General features: G+C 44.2%; 1 protein-coding gene across 2 annotated transcripts in view; it reads left to right on the top strand.

Annotated features, from left to right (window-relative positions):
- ZFYVE19 (zinc finger FYVE-type containing 19) overlaps positions 1–18,352 on the top strand; it is a 41,571-nt gene extending 23,219 nt beyond the window's left edge. The window contains exons 4-12 of one of the 2 annotated variants that reach the window (XM_063440226.1): positions 4,131–4,187; positions 4,947–5,092; positions 6,248–6,414; positions 6,813–6,927; positions 7,238–7,456; positions 14,442–14,518; positions 14,720–14,830; positions 15,230–15,384; positions 18,156–18,352. In XM_063440226.1, the coding sequence (XP_063296296.1) occupies positions 4,131–4,187; positions 4,947–5,092; positions 6,248–6,414; positions 6,813–6,927; positions 7,238–7,456; positions 14,442–14,518; positions 14,720–14,830; positions 15,230–15,384; positions 18,156–18,234 (1,126 nt within the window). In that variant the 3' untranslated portion in view covers positions 18,235–18,352. The remainder of the gene's footprint in view (positions 1–4,130; positions 4,188–4,946; positions 5,093–6,247; positions 6,415–6,812; positions 6,928–7,237; positions 7,457–14,441; positions 14,519–14,719; positions 14,831–15,229; positions 15,385–18,155) is intronic. The other variant, XM_063440225.1, reaches the window with a different exon arrangement.
- Positions 18,353–19,368: the final 1,016 nt, after the last annotated feature.

Below are 19,368 nucleotides of genomic sequence, written 5' to 3'. Positions count from 1 at the left end.
CATTTAGAATGAGACACACAAACGGTACTTCCACTGACGATATACCGTATTTATCGGCGTATAACACGCACCTCATTTTCAGAAGGAAATTCCAGGAAATTTCCACCCCTCCCATAGTATTCCCCCCCCCCTCATCCCATAGTGTTCCCCCCCCCTTTCCATAGTATTCTCCCCCCCCATAGTATTCTCCCCCCCTCCCATAGTGTTCCCCCCCCTCATCCCATAGTGTTCCCCCCCTTCCATAGTATTCACCACCCCCCTCCCATAGTATTCTCCACCCCCTCCCATAGTTTCTTCCCCCCCCTCCCATAGTATTCTCCACCCCCCATAGTGTGTCCCCCCCTCCCATAGTGTCCCCTAGTGCACTTTCCCTCTTGTCCCATATTTACTTACCTGTCTTGAAGCGTGGGCCGGCTTCACAGCGCACACCGCGGTACTGGAACTTAAATTTCAGGTTCCGGTTTCCGGCGGGACTGAAAGGAAGTGTGCACACTTCCTTTCAGTCCCGCCGGAAAACGGAACCTGAAATTTAAGTTCCAGTACCGCGGTGCGCGCTGTGAAGCCGGCCCACGCTTCAAGACAGGTAAGTAAATATGGGATATCGGCGTATAACACGCACCCATGATTTCCCCCCTATTTTCAGGGAGAAAAAGTGCGTGTTATACGCCGATAATAATTGTTGTGATACGTTCTACTATTTTTAAACCCTAATATTTGTGTTCAGCGAAGTCTCCCGAGTATAACAGTACCCCCATGTACAGGTTTTATGGTGTTTTCAAATGTTACTGAGTCAAATATAAGGCTTGAGTTTCCTTTTTTCACATTGAAATTTGCCAGATTGGTTACATTGCCTTTAAGACCGTATGGTAGCCCAGGAAAGAGAATTACCCCCATGGTGGCATACCATTTACAAAAGTAGACACCCCAAGGTATTGCAAATGGGGTAAGTCCAGTCTTTTTTAGTAGCCACTTGGTCACAAACACTGGCCAAAATTGGCGTTCAATTTAGTTTTTTGCATTTTTCACGCACAAACCAATATGAACGCTAAATTTGGCCAGTGTTTGTAACTAAGTGGCTTCTAGAAAAGACTGGACATACCCCATTTGGACACAGAATGGTTCGCCAAGCAAATAGTCACAGACATAGCAGGCCAATCAATGGGTTGTGTATTACCATTATATCATTATATCATGTATTTATATATAGCGCCTTCCGATTCCGTAGCGCTTAACAATGGGTATTGAATGAGTAACGGAGACCTCTGAGTTCGGATAGAGGTCCCTACAATTGTAGATCCTCAGAGCATCCTGCGACATAGGACCCATAGACATCAACCCTTTAAGACGGCGTAATGCCGTGTGAATAACCTGCACCGGGACTGGCAGTCCCTAAATGCCCAGCAGGCAAATACTTGCATACCAGCTGTACTGGGCAGAAGCGGAAGTTGTTCCAGTGCCAATCACATCCATGAATGTAACATACACTGAGCGATAGTCTCCTTATACTGTGAATTGGCATGCCCATGCTCACACAGATCTTATCGTTATTATAGATTACCAGCATCATACCGGCTGAAGGGTAAAGTAACCATGGACACTTCCAGGAGTAGGGCGAAACGATAGCCAACTCAAAGACTCTCCCCAAGAACCTGAGAAAGTTGTATAGTATCAGCGTAGACTGGTCTCCCATATCAGTGTGAGTCAGAGCCAGGTCTGTTAGCCTATATATCTGCCATGGACAGAGAATCCATGCCAGAGCAGTCTCATCTGAGATTCCATCGCTGGACCAGAAAAATATATACTGAGAAGCACATGAATCCTAGAGTTAACTGAGTTTCCAATATACCTGTAACTCCCAGCAATCCGCGATATACACTGTCAGTAGAACTCGCAGTAAACTGTGATATACACTGTCAGCAAAACTCACAGCAATCTGAGTGACATAAAAGGTCCTGGTGTACCATGTGATAATGGGCCAGACGCAGGCCTCTGACATAGAAGACCTGGTGCATACAGGGTACAGGCTCCCACTGGAAGTAAGCGTATGAAGTACGCCTACAGTGGCAAAACAAAGGTCTGTGTAACAGACAGAGCAGGACATGGAATACTGACAATAGGCATGTACTCCAGCCCAGAAAAGTAAACCTATATATACATACACATCTCAACATCTATAGACACACACGCACACAAATCTACATACATAATATATATACCAATACATACACCCACACATACATATACCAGGATATAGTAATCTCATAGGAACATTGCCATTATAATGTCCCCTTAACAGAAGGTGTAATCACATAGCTGCATGCAGCCACCTAAGGAAAAACAAACTGACATGCAGCCGGGAGAAGCTGAACTGGGTGGGGGCAGACCTCCAACGAGTAATGCAATGTACCGACGGGGGAGGGGCCGCGAGCAGTCGCACTCTCTCCTGGTCGGACTCTCCCCCGCCTGGTCGGACACACGCGTTGCGCGCGGAGGCGGCCGTGGCGAAGCGGCCACGTGGGGAAGAAGATCCGGCCGCTGGGTACTTGGGCGCGCACGCGAGTACCCCCGCGACCGGCAAAGTACATGGGACCGCCAGAGAAGAACTCCGCGGTCACGGAGCTCGGGGTTGAAGGAGGCAGATGTAGTCAGCCTCCTGAAGCCCCCGAGCGGCGCACACACCGCCAGGCAAAGGGGGAAAAAAACGGGTACAACAAGAGAAGGAAAAAACGGACAGGGGTCGGGCACAAGTCCAAGGCAAAACAGCAAGGACCCCAAAGACCCCCCCACCCCCCACAAATATATATGAAAATACAGTGAGGCTGAAGTTACAGGGAACTAATAAAATCACACAAAGATAAATAACATCATTATTGGAACAAAATCCAACAAGGGCAGAAACCATACTGAATACATAAGAATAAAATCTCACAAGTCTAAAATAAATAAATTACTGAAGATAAATATAACTATGACTAAATTCCACAAGTGTAATCTACCAAATAGAATCTAAAATACTGAATATAAGCAATAAATCCCAAAGCCACCCACTATAAGCAGGAGGCAGTGGTACTCTGACCTGTACTGTCTGCGGAGCAGCAAAGAAAGAGGAAATGATGCATGGGGAGGGGAGTTTTATAGTACCTAACTTTTTTCTGATTGGTTGTTTTTCTGTGCTGCTGTGGAGTTCTAGTAAAGAGAGACTTAAGCAAATACGAAGCCTCCTGTCATGTTATAGAATTTCAATGTGTGTGAACTGAAAATGTAACACGCTATATTTGACTCTGTAACTTCCCAAAACACCATAAAACCTGCACATAGGGGGTACTGTTTTACACGTTAGACATTGCTGAATACAAGTATTTTACTGCAGTAAAAGCAAACCATATTATGACATTCACAGTTAAAATGTCATCCAAACTAAAAATAAGAAAAATTTCTTATTTTCACCCATTTAAAAAAAATATATATTTTATTTATATTAAATTATGTTTCATTGCTACATATTTGATATTAAATGAAAGCACTGTTTCCCCTGAATACAATGATATATAATAAGGGGGGTGCATTTAATATGAAAGAGGTGAATTACGGTTGGACATACATATAGCGCAAATTCCAGTTTTGTTTTGATCACAACGTGTACATTTGGCTCTGTCCTTAAGGGGTAAATGTCCCATTCACTAAAGTTGACACTCTTTTCAATCTCGGTAATGTGTCTCCTGCAATTCCTTCCTAAACCCAGACACTCCGGACATTGGATTGGGAGTTTTACATGCGCCCATCATCGAGCTCATCTTCCAATATTAAGGAAGCAGCTTAGAAATATTGAGCATTTTTAGGTAAATGTTGTGCGTGACTTAGAAAATACATAAATGGGCAGAAATTCGTGATATTGGGCATTTAGTAATCTTGTATTCTCATTTTTGCTAACTAGAAAGACAATTGAAATTCGCTGTGTATGTCGGGGCAGATCTGCTGATATTCCAACTCTAGAAAATGTTCCTGTGTTAAACAAACTGGTTTATGTTTGCTTGGTTCTTATCAACAGGCTGGAAAAGAGATCAGATTTAGCCACCATCGTAAAAAGTGGAAAAAATAATCTTATAGCCCTTCCTTTCCTTCTGTTGCAGTGGGGGCGCTCCCAAGAACAATCCTGCAAAGTGGTCTCCACCTGAGAATTACAAAAAGTGAGTATTTCAGTGTTATTCATTGTTGTGGCAACATGATTTAAAAACATGGGTTAAAACAGCTTCTACTTCTGCCACCGACTCTCCCTGCAAATAGTTACTTAATGTGTGTGCGGGGGGGGACAGTCCTGCAATCTCGGGTTCCCCCCTAGTGCCCCCAGTGCAGGGTATTTCTGTCTAGGTAAAAGCCCGGGGGGCTCCGCTCAGGGGGTTTCCTACCTTACAGAACTGATATTTTGGCTATTGGCACTTATCCTCTCCAGTTTTACTCAGTTCCCATCTGATTTCACACCTCTCAAACTGCCGGAACATGTGGAGATCTCATTTCTATTTTCATATTTACTTTACAGAGTTTCTCTCAGCGCCCTTAGCATTTTCCAAAAACTTTGCCCATCTTCTTCCCCCGATAACATCAACTGGGGAACAAAATAATTTGTAGCTTTCGGCTAGGGTGCTGCTGTTCTGTGGGATTTGTTCTAGCAGTTCTGTGTTTAAGGATAGTAATTGGGGTGAGAGTTTTAAGTAAGAATCACTTTCTATTTGTTTCATTGTATTTTTCTGGCATTCATTCCTTCAATGAGAACCATGGGAAATAATGAGTCGAGGCGTTCTCATTTTTATCTTAATACAATCCCAGCAGCTGTGTAAGGAGATGCACTGATTGGATAGATTTTCAGCAATTGCTGCCCTCTGTAACCAATAATCATGTAATCCTCTATTAATGTATATTTTAGAGCGGAATCTGTAATGTTGTTTTAGGAGAATTGCGGCTCTAGAAGCAAAGCAAAGCAAGAAGGACCCAGGTTTGCCCCAGACAGGGCCCAGTTCCAGATACCAGGGCCTTCTACCTGAAGACAGAGCTATAGCTGAACGACTGGATAGACTCAAACAAGAGACGAAGCCCAGTGAGTGGAATCAACACAAAACCTCATCTGTTCTCTAACACGGAGAACTATCAGCGACTCTGTATTCTAGCTCTTCGTCCGTGTCCAGACTGTCTAAACCTTTCACTTGGTATCAGGTCTTGCTCATTTTAATATATCGCCAGGTAGTGGGAGGTTGTACATTCAATCACGACTTCATCTGCTGATCAGATCTAGTTAGTTGTGAATTAAATAAACTATAGATTTAAATGGACTATAGACTTCCCAAAGTCCATCATTGCTTTGCTTACTCGTTTTAGTATGTTTTTGGTTGTTGTTTTTTTTAATCTTGATTTGTATATTAATTAATATAGCGATAATTGTGAGAAATGCACGACTATGATAATAATGTGAACATTTAAGCCAATGGGAGACTCCATAAACAAGTGTGTTCCCAATCTGCGTGAAGGCTGGTATGTAATAATCAATCTGTTTCCAGTCGCTTTCTTAGCTCATAATAATGTTACAAAATGTGCTCTGAATGCTGGCAGCTTCAAATTCAGTGTTCCAAAAACCTTCAAAAATCTTTTTAAAAAATCAAAATAATCATACTGTGGGTTCTAATCACTAAACATGGTTTAGTAAATTCTGTCACTGTCGTTCTTCTCAGATCTCCTCAATTTGACTTGTAACGTTTCTTGAAGTTCACTGTATCCCCGTCAAATGACTTGAACCCACATTGAGGGGGGCCTTGTTTTAAATAGATCTAATTACTTTAAAAATAATAATAATAATTACTCAATTGTGGCAGAATGAAAATGTTCCATATATGCTGTGATTTAGGATTAGGGGTTTACAGTTCTAGTGGTGTTCCCCTTGTATTAGGGGAGTGGGATCAGCTGACAGAGGGCAATTCAGGATGCAGTTTGGTTGCTTGTAAATAATAGAATTGGCAACATTGATAGAGATTTTGATGGTTTTAGCGTGCAACCAAATGGCTGTCAAATGAAACAGATTAATATTGGTGACTTAACCCGCGTCTGCTTGCTGTCAGCAATTAGACATTTTAAATATTATTATAAATATCCTGGGCTTATAATACACAACCTATGGAACCTGAAGCATTCTATGTAATCCGAAGAATCAGCAACTCTCTAACACCAGTTGGTTCTCTCTATTTGCTTGTTGTGTACGTAGAAACAGTCAGCTCCACAGCAGAGATAGAATCCAGACTAGAAGCTCTGCGCAAACACTCGCAGCATCCAGTACCCTCCGTGCAGGAGATGGAGGATCGGCTGGCTGTACTGCAGGGTACAAACCCTCCGTCCAGGGCACCAAGACCGGTATGTCCTTTGTCAGATTATGTAAGACTGAGCTGTAGACTGTGCAATAAATGATAAATCTTAAAATCGCAGTGTGTGTGCCATGCTGAACTTGCTGATAACAAACATGCACCTGAATTAGTGATTCACTGTTTAGCTCACTGTGGCACGCATTGGGGTTTAACCCCTTAAGGACCAAACTTCTGGAATAAAAGGGAATCATGACATGTCACACGTCATGTGTCCTTAAGGGGTTAAAGGTTATATTTTGTCTTCTGCTGCGAGTAGGAGAGTTTATTATTTGTGAATACAGAGAGGGATATAGTCGGTTAACACAAATCATTCTGATCTGCCATCGAATTCCAGGATTCTGCACAATCTCTTTCTGTTCTGTAGTTTTGTTTATTTGAGTATGTTGTCTTCACTTTCTCTCGTTTAAGGTTTACCAACCCCCTGATACGAGAACTCCGACCCAGAAGGCTGACGACCTGCTAAGTCAACTGACGGACAAGGTAGCCATCGATCAGAGATGGGAACCAGCTGCTCACACACAGGGTAAGGGATTCATGCGTTTCATTCATATGAATTCTAGTGGATTAGAAGAGATGGCACTCGAAGTGGAATCTCTTTATTAAAGATCCACAAATCAATCTCTCGTTCTCACTTTCTCTCTATTCTTTGTATCTCTCCTCTTTTTCTGTTTTAAGCATACACCCCACTCCAACTGCCCTCTATAGGGAGATCCTATGTCCGTCATGCTAGTAAGAGCAGAGGAGAGGTTGTGTTGCTTTTGTCTGTGTTGGCGAAATTACCTAAATGCACAGTTACCGAAGTCTGTTCATTTTTTTTTATTTTGAATTTGCAGAATTCAGCACTCAGCCAATGAATGACCTGAGCCGAGTCGATGGAACGGACAGCTGGACAGAACATAATTCGGAGTTAAACTCTGCTTATTTGGAAGAGGAGAAGCGCGAGCTCTTGGCTCAAGCTGCGGCAGAGTTGAGAGAGGAGAACACAAGGTCGGAGAAGATACTTGACATTGCAAAGAGACTGGCAGCGTTACAGGGGAGAGACCCAGACACAGGTATATAATCAGACCTGGTTCTTTCAGTGAAACCTAGCGTATAATGGGATTATTTTAGGAATGTTACTTTTAATGGCCAACTAATTATATTAATAGTGACATGCAATCTTATCTTGGACCAATAATATCATTAGCTGGACAATAAAAGTATTCATTTAAACCCTATTGCCATTTAGATTTCTGTCGATAACGCTGTCCTACTTACTAAGGGCTTGTTCCAAATTCTAATCTGTTTGCTCAAAACTAATAAAACTAAAATCCTTTTTATTTTATATAACTTGGTATAAGGCAGGGGTGGCCCCTATGTGTCAGAAAACTACAATTCCCAACATGCTTTCCCAGTCTTAAAAAGTGACTTGCAGTACCATAACAACTTAAGCTGCCACAATAAAGAAATCATGGTTTAGTAGATATACCCCTAATAGAAACATACATGTGTTTTAAATTATGCATTTTTTTGTTGGGGGAATAACTAAATACAGTTGGGAAGTCTTTGCTAGGGGGGGGGGGGGGGGGGTGTAACAAGTTTCATTTCTACAATTGCAAATTTCTATTAAAATCTGCACTTTTTTGTAAAATGGGAAAAAAGAGGACACGCTCTTCATACCGAACGCGTTTTAGCAGAATATAATGATTTAGGTCTGGGCTCATGAGAATACAAACAGCAAAAGGATCAGCAAGTGGTGACTTTTATTATTTATATAGCGCCAGCAAATTCCGTAGCGCTGTACAGTGGGTAGAATTCATAAGAGACTCTTCTAACTACCCTATGAAAGCAGCGTGATAATTGTTCTATACCATTGCGTCCATCCGCTAACTTCCTGACACTATCGAGATAGCAACCAGACACGGTTACAAGAAATCTATTGCGGGAGGTAAATCCCCCGGGGTGTCTTTACACTTCAGTTGGTTATCTATAATGAAAGAGGTGCCCTCGAAGGCACAGAAAGGACAGCATATAAGTTACTGACTTACACTTTCCACAAATCGATGATTCCTGTCCTCGTCCTGTTTATAGACTCTTGTGCATCTTCTGTATTTCTATAGGTAACCGAAAAATGTTAGCTTTTTTTTGTTGTTGTTGCAATTTTAAACCGTTACAGTTCCTTTTTGTGCAGTGATACCCCCTCCACCAGCATACAGACATATTGCTATTAGGAGTCACGTCTCTTTACCTCCACTTCTATCAGGGAATTATTACATATCCATGTGTACTATCATATACCTCCCTCTGTACATACCTTATACGTCAACTGAGGCATTTCTGGAATTATCATTCCCCCCTTGAGAATTTTGCTATTAATTTACAAAGAGGAGTTTCCCTACAGGATTAACAATTGTCTACTTCCAGCCACGGTCATAGAGCTTGATCTTTGACTAGTTTATCATGTTTATAGATATTAGATACTCATTACAAATTAGTCTAGTTTGTGACAATACGAACCAATCTTATGATACATTTGGCATTTAGAAATTGACATTTTTTATTTATTTTTGTCTGAATTAACACTAGTGATTTTTTTTTAATATTTATTGATATTAAAAGTTATTTTATTTTAGCAGACTGCATCGGATTGTACCCGATATCCCAATACCCATTTTCCTTTACTTGTCTTGTTGAAGATATTCCTTATTTTTTAATTTGTTCTTCCTTTTATTGCAAAGATTCCATGCTAATTAATGGAGAACGAAGGGATTCCTCTCAAACCCTTTAGTAGATCGAAAAGAACAGAAAAACACCAAAGGGCTGCGCCTAAAATGACACAAATAATCTAACCCTCTATTACCAGGAATAACATCAAAGTAGCAGCGCATAAACCAATGACGTTCTTCGAACGTATGTGCATGTCTGAATTGATGCCTAATGGACTAATAACGCTACTTTATGGGGTACAGGATCTGGGCGAGGAACGGGAGGGTATTGAATGGCAGGAGATATACATACTGGAGGTTCTCATATACCTCCGAAGCCGACCTCGGTATCTGACACCCCCCACAGATAATGATTCCCCCCCCTTGCCCTTTCCCATCCATCGTACACACATGACAATGCATATTGAGCTCTGCAAGCCCCCTTCCCCAATTACTACTTCCTCTATACTCTTTTTTGTTGTTTTTCTCTCTTTCTATCCCCCTATATCTTAGGGACATTTTTACTATACAAACCATGAATACTGATTTGCAAACCTTACGTGTAATGGTTGTAGTAATCTAACATATCGATGTTCACTGTACTATTACTTCATTGCATAACTTAGAACTTAGCTGATACTATGTGGAACGTATTATGCTGTGCCATTACTGTTGTGTCTTCTCACATGTCATACAAAAATAAAGGATTTTAAAAAGTGGTCTACTAAGAATTAAGAACAGTAAAATGGTCCCAAAATTGTCTGGAGTAAAAGTAGTAAACGGAAAGTCTAAATCAGGCAGAAAGGTCTTGTCTAGAAGGGGGTGTAGGTTTCAGAATTCCTTGTTGTAGTCCATTTAAGTTACGTAAAAAGACAAAAAAGAGTGGGTGTAATAAAATAAGGATGGGTTACTCACATTTAATGGAGCTATAGCCAGCTCCAGCACGTGGCGTGTACAGGGGTATAAACCCCACATACAGAACATGATGTAGGTTCCAGAAACCAAAAAAAGAAGAAAAAAAAGCAACAAATAGTGCTCTTTGTAGGGTAAAAGATTACTAAAAATGAATAAACTATACTCACAAAGGTAGAGCAAACCAACTGCTCTCTGAGTTAGGCACTGGTTGTATTATCCCTACCTCGGATTCTTTGGAGTAATTACAAAATAGAAAATGCAGAAGGTATATAATATATAAGATAAATAATATAAAAGGTCCTTTGCACAGTCCAAAAATCCTTTAGTAACTGGGCTCACGAGACCCATCCTTTAGACGACTTTTTTTTTATCAAAAGCAGGCAGTGTTCAGTTCAATGATGGAGGTTTTTTTTTTTTTTTTAACATAATCTGCTTTCGAGCCATTAAACGTCTGCTGATGGAACGGTTTTGTGTGCCCAGACCTTTTCTATCTGGTTTTAAGACAATGACTGGGGATTTCCTCACGCCTGATACAATAGTACGCTGCACAGTTCATGGATTGCTCTCCTGATTTTTATTTTGGGAGAGACAGTTCTCTCTGTAATTGGTGCCTTTCAGTACCAGAAAGGAGGGCAGTGCATCACGCTGCTATTTGCTGAGACACTGGAAGTACAGAGAGAGCTGGCCTTACACCCTAGTGACACATTTATACCTACTCTCAATATGTGGAGCATTTACACCAGTAATTCTATTTATAGCCAGTTAGTGAATAGCAAATGGCTATTGCGGTTATTATGATGTCCTTTGGACCGCTCTGGTCTGAACCCTTTACTAACTGGCGTTGCAACAAATGTAAAGTGGTTACTGAATGGCAGGGGAGGACTGGCAGCCTTAGGCCTGGGGGGCAAAACCAGTCAAGTGGCCCATTGCGCCACCAAATCAGTTCACCATCCATGCCCACCTTTTTCTGGTTTTATAACGGATATTGATGTTATGCTAATCCGTAGCTCTTTGCCATACCCGCTCCTTCACGGCTCTGACTTTCAATGTTGTCAGAGCACAGGCTGAGAATCTCTGAGCCTGTGCTCTGACTCAGTAACTGAGCGCCGGAACCACGAGGGAGAGGATATGATCTGACTGCACCTACTGCTGGTGCGCACCAGTGGACCACCAGCGAATCGTTTAAATTAAATATGCTGGTGTACCCAACTTGTGAGCTGTGTTGGCCGCCGGGCGCCTCTGTTGTCATGGCACCCTGCGTGACCGCACAGCTTGCCCACCCCAACGGCTGGCCCTGCTGACACACACTGACGTTACTACTTAGACATCCCTCAATATTAATACAGACATCAGAGTAAACACCAATAAACTGTGGAAACAGAGCTGATCCCCCTAAATTTATAAAGGTTTGCTTAGAGGATTTATTCAAGATTAAATCATGCCTCCTCCTCTCTCCCCCATGCGCTGCTCTGTAGGCTGGGAGGAAGTGAAGAGTAATCACAGTCTCCCAGCACAACGCCACCTGTGGCTGCATGGGGAACAGCTGTTTAATGTAATGCTTGCAGGACGGCCAGCTGCCGCAGAACCTCTTTGTTTCCGTCTCTGCAAAGGGCTCTAGGCACTGCTTGTTGTGAGTGTGAGCCACTGTAAATTAGGGGCAGAGGGCAGAGGGCACTTGCACTGCGGTCAAGACGGGTCTGGGAAGAAGGAGAGTGCAGTGCAATCAGTGAATTCCCCTCCTGTGGGTCACCAGTAGACTGGTGCACCTGCCCAGGATCAGAGCCGGTGCAAGGATTTTTGCCGCCCCAGACAAAATATAAATTTGCCGCCCCCCCCATGTGACATCACAATGCCCCACCCATATGATCTGCCATATGAACTAACGCCAGTGCTGCACAGTGTGTGTTTACATTAAAAAGCCTGCAGGGACCAGCTATAGACACCACAACCACTTCATTAAGCTATAGTGTCCCTTTAATGTGAGGTAAATTATAGATTAGTGTCACTAATAATATACTAGATTGCCTACTTACAATTAGATGAGGATGATGATGGGCTGCAGTTTGGCTCCACTGGTCTGGTGTAGAACAGGACCTCTGGAGGCTGTTTGCAACTGTGGTCACAAAATTCAACGTTCTGGGAGAATTGGAAGCAGCTCCATTTTTTGGGGGCCTGTTACACAGCTCAAGGTCTGGGCCCCAGGGCCTGACGGTGAGTATGCCCATAAGGCCCACTCATAAGTCCACTTATATGTTCCACCCACCCATGAGTTCACTCACAGGGAGTGGAGTGTGTAGGGGATGTGTTATGTGTTATTGTAGAGGATCTAATATGTGTGCTTATGGTATGTAGTGTATAGGGATACCAGTTTGTGCAGGTTATGCAGTGTGTTTGTGTGTAGTGGAAGCAGTGTGTATTTGTGTATAAGGGATGTATTATGTGTTTCTGGCTGTGTGTGAGGGATGCATTGTGTGAATCTGTGTTTGTATGCATAAGGGATGCAAGGTGTGTGTCTGTATGTGTGTGCATTGAGTGTAAGAGATTTTCTGTGTGTATGTAAGAAAACAGTGTGTGTGTTTGCATGTGTGTGTAAGGGTTTGCATTGTATGTTTCTGTGTATGTGTGCAAATGATGCATTGTCTTTGTGTGTAAGGGTTGCATTGTGTGTGTGTGTGTAATGGATGCATTGCGTGTTTCTCTGTGTGTAAGGGAAGCATGTTCTGTTTCTGTGTATGTATAGGGATGCATTGTGTGTTTGTGTATGTATAGGGATGCATTGTGTGTGTGTGTGTGTGTGTGTGCGCGCGTAGTGTTAACCCCTTAAGGACACATGACGTGTGTGACATGTCATGATTCCCTTTTATTCCAGAAGTTTGGTCCTTAAGGGGTTAAAGAGCTCCCTGTCTTGCCCCCTGTCCTATAGAGCTGTCCCTTCTGTCCCTTAGAGGTCTCTCCTCTCCCCCACCCTCCCCTAGCGGTCTCTTCTCACACTCACCCACCCTCCCTGTGCTCTTCTCATCCCCCCTCCACCCTCCCTGTGTTCTTCTCACTCCTCCCTCTGTGTGTTCTCACCCCCCCTGTGTTCTTCTTACCCCCCTCCTCCCTGTGTTCTTCTTACTCCCCCCCTTGTTCTTCTTACCCCTTCTTCTTATTACTCCCCCTTCTTCTTATTACTCCCCCCTTCTTCTTATTACTCCCCCCTTCTTCTTATTACTCCCCCCTTCTTCTTACCCCCTTCTTCTTCTTAACCCTCCTACTTCTTCTTACCCCCTCTTTTTCTTCTTACCCCCCCCTCTTCTTCTTACCCCCTTCTTCTTACCCCCCTTCTTCTTCTTACTCCCCCCTCTTCTTCTTACTCCCCCCTCTTCTTCTTACCCCCCTCTTCTTCTTACCCCCTTCTTCTAATTACTCCCCACTCTTGTTCTTACTCCCCCTTCTTCTTCTTACCCCCCTCTTTTTCTTATCTCCCCTCCTTCTTACTTCCCCCTTCTTCTTACTCCCCCCTCTTATTATCCCCCCTCCCCTCTTCTTACTCCCTCTCTTCCATCTTCTTACTCCCTCTCTTCCCTCTTCTTACTCCCCCCTCCCCTCTTACTCCCCCCTCTTCTTACTCCCCCCTTCTTCTTACTCTCCCTCCCTCCCCCTTTCTTACTCTCCCCCCTCCCCTCTTCTTACTCTCCCCCCCTCTTCTTACTCTCCCCCCTCCCCTCTTTTTACTCTCCCCCCCTCTTTTTACTCCCCCTCCCGCCTCTTCTTCCTCCCCCCCCTCCCCTCTTCTTCCTCCCCCCCTCTCCCCTCTTCTTACTCACCCCCCCTTCTTCTTACCCCCTCCCCTGTAGGTGGCCGAGCTGCACTCCGGTCCGCGGTCCAGGCCGGAGTGATGGGAAGGTGCACACTCAGTCTGGCCGGGTACAGGAAACAGAAACTCCTGTTCCGCGCGGAACAGGAGTTTCTGTTTCCTGTACCCGGCCGGACTGACAGGAAGTGCACACTCAGTGTGCACCTTCCCATCACTCCGGCCTGGACCGCGGACCGGAGTGCAGCTCGGCCACCTACAGGGGAGGGGAGGGAAAAGCAGCTGCAGCCGCCTGAGCGCTCTTTACAGAGCGCTCGGCGGCTGCAGCATTTAAAGGGCCGGCCCGCCGCGGCTGGTCCTAAAAGAATTTCGGGGGCCTGGGGGGCAATTGCCTCCCTGCCCCCCGGCCCAGCCCGCCCCTGCTGAATGGTAACTTTGCTGCAACCCCTAAGGCCCGAGGATGTCCTGCGGCCGGCCAATATCTTCACCTTAAAGATCCTTTAACAGGTCTGATTCTAATCATCGACGGGAAGTTGTTTTTTGTATTTTTTTGTTTCAAAGTGCGTTGATGTCAGTTTGTTGGAACAGGGGATTAAGTGTAATAAATAACCATTGCTTACTCTGGACTGGCCCTTTTTGCAGTTACTAAGGACAGTTATACTCTGCCAGACAGCGATGAGGAAACCGACGAGGCGGCGATCCAGAGAGTCCTGGGACAGGTCAGTGTCATGTTCTCTTGCTGCCAGCATGTTGTGTTTTGCCGATTGTAGAGGTAAACGTGGAATGTCAAATGAAATAATGCTTGATGGACATGATGATAAAAGTAATCATCTATGTGATATCTGCTTACACTGTACGCTAGGAGAGCCCTGAACGTCAATAAATGTCGGTACATCACACGGCTCTGTGATTCCTTCCAGCTTTCCGAGGAAGCAGTTTTAGATGAAGCCAGTGGGTTTAACATCCCCCCAAATCAGAACAGTGGAACTGGAAGCACCCGCCAAGCAGGAAAGATACTGCCACCCAAAATGGTACGTAACGAGGTGTGTGCTAGCATTCATGCAGTGCGTGATATAAATATTCACTCCCACTCAATGTTTCCACATTTTTATTCTAGACTTTATCCTGGACTTTGTTCGATTGCCCTTGATCTGCGTGATGATATCCGTGGAGATATTATGGGCCTTTAACCGGTCGTTGTATTTTGAGCTGGATTCTATTCAGCTAATTGTTCGACTTGTTATGTGGTGGTTTCATTCAATGAGATGGATCATTTGTAACCAACAAATTGCTTTTTTTTTTTTTGTGGGAATTTTATTTTGTTATGTTTAATAAGCAGTTAAGTGTTTTTGTTCATCACTAAATCCGTGGTAAACCCCAGGTATGTAACCCTTGTAACTCCGGATCTAATCTCTGGTTGTCTTTCTAAGGTCCCTGCTCAGCCGTCCTCCACCAGGGCTCCTCTTGTAAGTTCTTCAAGGGATAGTGACGAAGAAGAACTCCCCTGGTGCTGTATCTGTAACGAGGATGCCATCCTCCGATGCCATGACTGTGACAATGATCTTTACTGCAGAAGATGCTTCCGGTAAAACCACTAATTACTCACTGAGTGTGCTGTGTGCACGTACTCAATCACTAACTCTGAATCCTCTCTCCTCTGCACACAATTGTCCACCCCTCTCCTTCCCTTCCTACTAGTCTGCAGAGCTCCTAGGAGTAGTAGAAAGGGGAATTGTCACACTGGCAGTCAAAGAAAGAGGTGGATGTAGTGAGTGTAGCGGTAAGGGGACATGTCACACTGGCAGTCAGAGAAAGAGGTGGATGTAGTGAGTGTGGCGGAGAGGGGACATGTCACACTGTCAGACAGAGAAAGAGGTGGATGTAGTGAGTGTGACAGAGAGGGGACATGTCACACTGTCAGTCAGAGAAAGAGGTGGATGTAGTGAGTGTGGCGGAGAGGGGACATGTCACACTGTCAGTCAGAGAAAGAGGTGGATGTAGTGAGTGTGACAGAGAGGGGACATGTCACACTGTCAGACAGAGAAAGAGGTGGATATAGTGAGTGTGACAGAGAGGGGACATGTCACACTGTCAGGCAGAGAAAGAGGTGGATGTAGTGAGTGTGACAGAGAGGGGACATGTCACACTGTCAGACAGAGAAAGAGGTGGATGTAGTGAGTGTGGCGGAGAGGGGACATGTCACACTGTCAGTCAGAGAAAGAGGTGGATATAGTGAGTGTGGCAGAGAGGGGACATGTCACACTGTCAGACAGAGAAAGAGGTGGATATAGTGAGTGTGGCAGAGAGGGGACATGTCAGAGAAAGAGGTGGGTGTAGTGAGTGTGGCAGAGAGGGGACATGTCTCACTGTCAGACAGAGAAAGAGGTGGATATAGTGAGTGTGACAGAGAGGGGACATGTCACACTGGCAGTCAGAGAAAGAGGTGGATGTAGTGAGTGTGACAGAGAGGGGACATGTCACACTGTCAGTCAGAGAAAGAGGTGGATATAGTGAGTGTGGCAGAGAGAGGACATGTCACACTGTCAGGCAGAGAAAGAGGTGGATATAGTGAGTGTGGCAGAGAGAGGACATGTCACACTGTCACACTGTCAGACAGAGAAAGAGGTGGATGTAGTGAGTGTGGCAGAGAGAGGACATGTCACACTGTCAGGCAGAGAAAGAGGTGGATATAGTGAGTGTGGCGGAGAGGGGACATGTCACACTGGCAGTCAGAGAAAGAGGTGGATGTAGTGAGTGTGACAGAGAGGGGACATGTCACACTGTCAGTCAGAGAAAGAGGTGGATGTAGTGAGTGTGGCGGAGAGGGGACATGTCACACTGTCAGTCAGAGAAAGAGGTGGATGTAGTGAGTGTGACAGAGAGGGGACATGTCACACTGTCAGACAGAGAAAGAGGTGGATGTAGTGAGTGTGACAGAGAGGGGACATGTCACACTGTCAGACAGAGAAAGAGGTGGATGTAGTGAGTGTGGCGGAGAGGGGACATGTCACACTGTCAGACAGAGAAAGAGGTGGATGTAGTGAGTGTGGCGGAGAGGGGACATGTCACACTGTCAGTCAGAGAAAGAGGTGGATATAGTGAGTGTGACAGAGAGGGGACATGTCACACTGTCAGACAGAGAAAGAGGTGGATATAGTGAGTGTGGCGGAGAGGGGACATGTCACACTGTCAGATAGAGAAAGAGGTGGATGTAGTGAGTGTATTTGCTGCATTCAATGAAAGGGTTAACATTTCTAAGTAACATAGTCTGTATGTATGCTGTCTGTCTGTACGTATGCTGTCTGTCTGTACGTATGCTGTCTGTCTGTACGTATGCTGTCTGTCTGTACGTATGCTGTCTGTCTGTACGTATGCTGTCTGTCTGTCTGTACGTATGCTGTCTGTCTGTACGTATGCTGTCTGTCTGTACGTATACTGTCTGTCTGTCTGTACGTATGCTGTCTGTCGGTCTGTCTGTACGTATGCTGTCTGTCTGTACGTATGCTGTCTGTCTGTACGTATGCTGTCTGTCTGTACGTATGCTGTCTGTCTGTACGTATGCTGTCTGTCTGTACATATGCTGTCTGTCTGTCTGTACGTATGCTGTCTGTCGGTCTGTCTGTACGTATGCTGTCTGTCGGTCTGTCTGTACGTATGCTGTCTGTCGGTCTGTCTGTACGTATGCTGTCTGTCTGTACGTATGCTGTCTGTCTGTACGTTTGCTGTCTGTACGTTTGCTGTCTGTACGTATGCTGTCTGTCTGTACATATGCTGTCTGTCTGTCTGTACATATGCTGTCTGTCTGTCTGTACGTATGCTGTCGGTCTGTCTGTACGTATGCTGTCGGTCTGTCTGTACGTATGCTGTCGGTCTGTCTGGACGTATGCTGTCGGTCTGTCTGGACGTATGCTGTCGGTCTGTCTGGACGTATGCTGTCGGTCTGTCTGGACGTATGCTGTCGGTCTGTCTGGACGTATGCTGTCTGTCTGTACGTATGCTGTCTGTCTGTCTGTACGTATGCTGTCTGGCTGTCTGTACTTAAGCTATTGATTTCATGATGACAATCTGATAAGAACATCAAAACGCCATCTTATTCCCCGTACAGCAAAGTTTAGAATTTGTTCGGGATATCAATGCAATGGCCAGTATGACTATAAACCTCTAAACTGAATCTTCTGAGCTGTAACACAAGGGAGCACTCTACGTGTGCTGCCAGTCAGTGTGAATACGGGATGTGATTCCAGGAACACATGATGGGCTTATCTTAATGTAGTGCAGTGTGAAGAGAGCAGAAATGATTTAATTTATTCTGAATTCAGTAAAATCTAGTTAGATTACTTACTTTTTTTTTTTCAGAGAAGGACACAATGAGTTTGACTTGAAGGAGCATCGGACGTCCAGTTACCGTCCACCACAGAAAAAGAGAGAGCGATGAAGGGCTTTCATCTATTTATTTATTTAAGTACAGTGAATTTGATGCCATGCTACAGGCTGTAAGATCTAGGTACTCACATACTGTTATTAGAATTATCGAGCGATGGCTGAGTAATGTAACCCAGTCACTGGATTAAACCCAGATATTGTTAGGGGAGTTATCGAGTGATGGCTGAGTAATGTAACCCAGTTACTGGAATAAACCCAGATATTGTTAGGGGAGTTATCGAGTGATGGCTGAGTAATGTAACACAGTTACTGGAATAAACCCAGATATTGTTAGGGGAGTTATCGAGCGATGGCTGAGTAATGTAACCCAGTTACTGTATTAAACCCAGATATTGTTAGGGGTGTTATCGAGCGATGGCTGAGTAATGTAACCCAGTTACTGTATTAAACCCAGATATTGTTAGGGGTGTTATCGAGTGATGGCTTAGTAATGTAACCCAGTCACTCGATTAAACCCAGATATTGTTAGGGGAGTTATCGAGTGATGGCTGAGTAATGTAACCCAGTTACTGGATTAAACCCAGATATTGTTAGGGGAGTTATCGAGCGATGGCTGAGTAATATAACCCAGTTACTGGAATAAACCCAGATATTGTTAGGGGAGTTATCGAGTGATGGCTGAGTAATGTAACCCAGTTACTGGAATAAACCCAGATATTGTTAGGGGGAGTTATCGAGTGATGGCTGAGTAATGTAACCCAGTTACTGGATTAAACCCAGATATTGTTAGGGGAGTTATCGAGTGATGGCTGAGTAATGTAACCCAGTTACTGGATTAAACCCAGATATTGTTAGGGGAGTTATCGAGTGATGGCTGAGTAATGTAACCCAGTTACTGGATTAAACCCAGATATTGTTAGGGGAGTTATCGAGTGATGGCTGAGTAATGTAACCCAGTCACTGGATTAAACCCAGATATTGTTAGGGGAGTTATTGAGTGATGGCTGAGTAATGTAACCCAGTTACTGGAATAAACCCAGATATTGTTAGGGGAGTTATTGAGTGATGGCTGAGTAATGTAACCCAGTTACTGGATTAAACCCAGATATTGTTAGGGGAGTTATTGAGTGATGGCTGAGTAATGTAACCCAGTCACTGGATTAAACCCAGATATTGTTAGGGGAGT

The sequence above is a fragment of the Pelobates fuscus genome, chromosome 13 (genome assembly GCF_036172605.1).
Source record: "Pelobates fuscus isolate aPelFus1 chromosome 13, aPelFus1.pri, whole genome shotgun sequence".
NCBI classification, from domain to species: domain Eukaryota; kingdom Metazoa; phylum Chordata; class Amphibia; order Anura; family Pelobatidae; genus Pelobates; species Pelobates fuscus.
The sequence above is the reverse complement of the archived record's forward strand: the minus strand, read 5'-3'. Positions and strand labels throughout refer to the sequence as shown.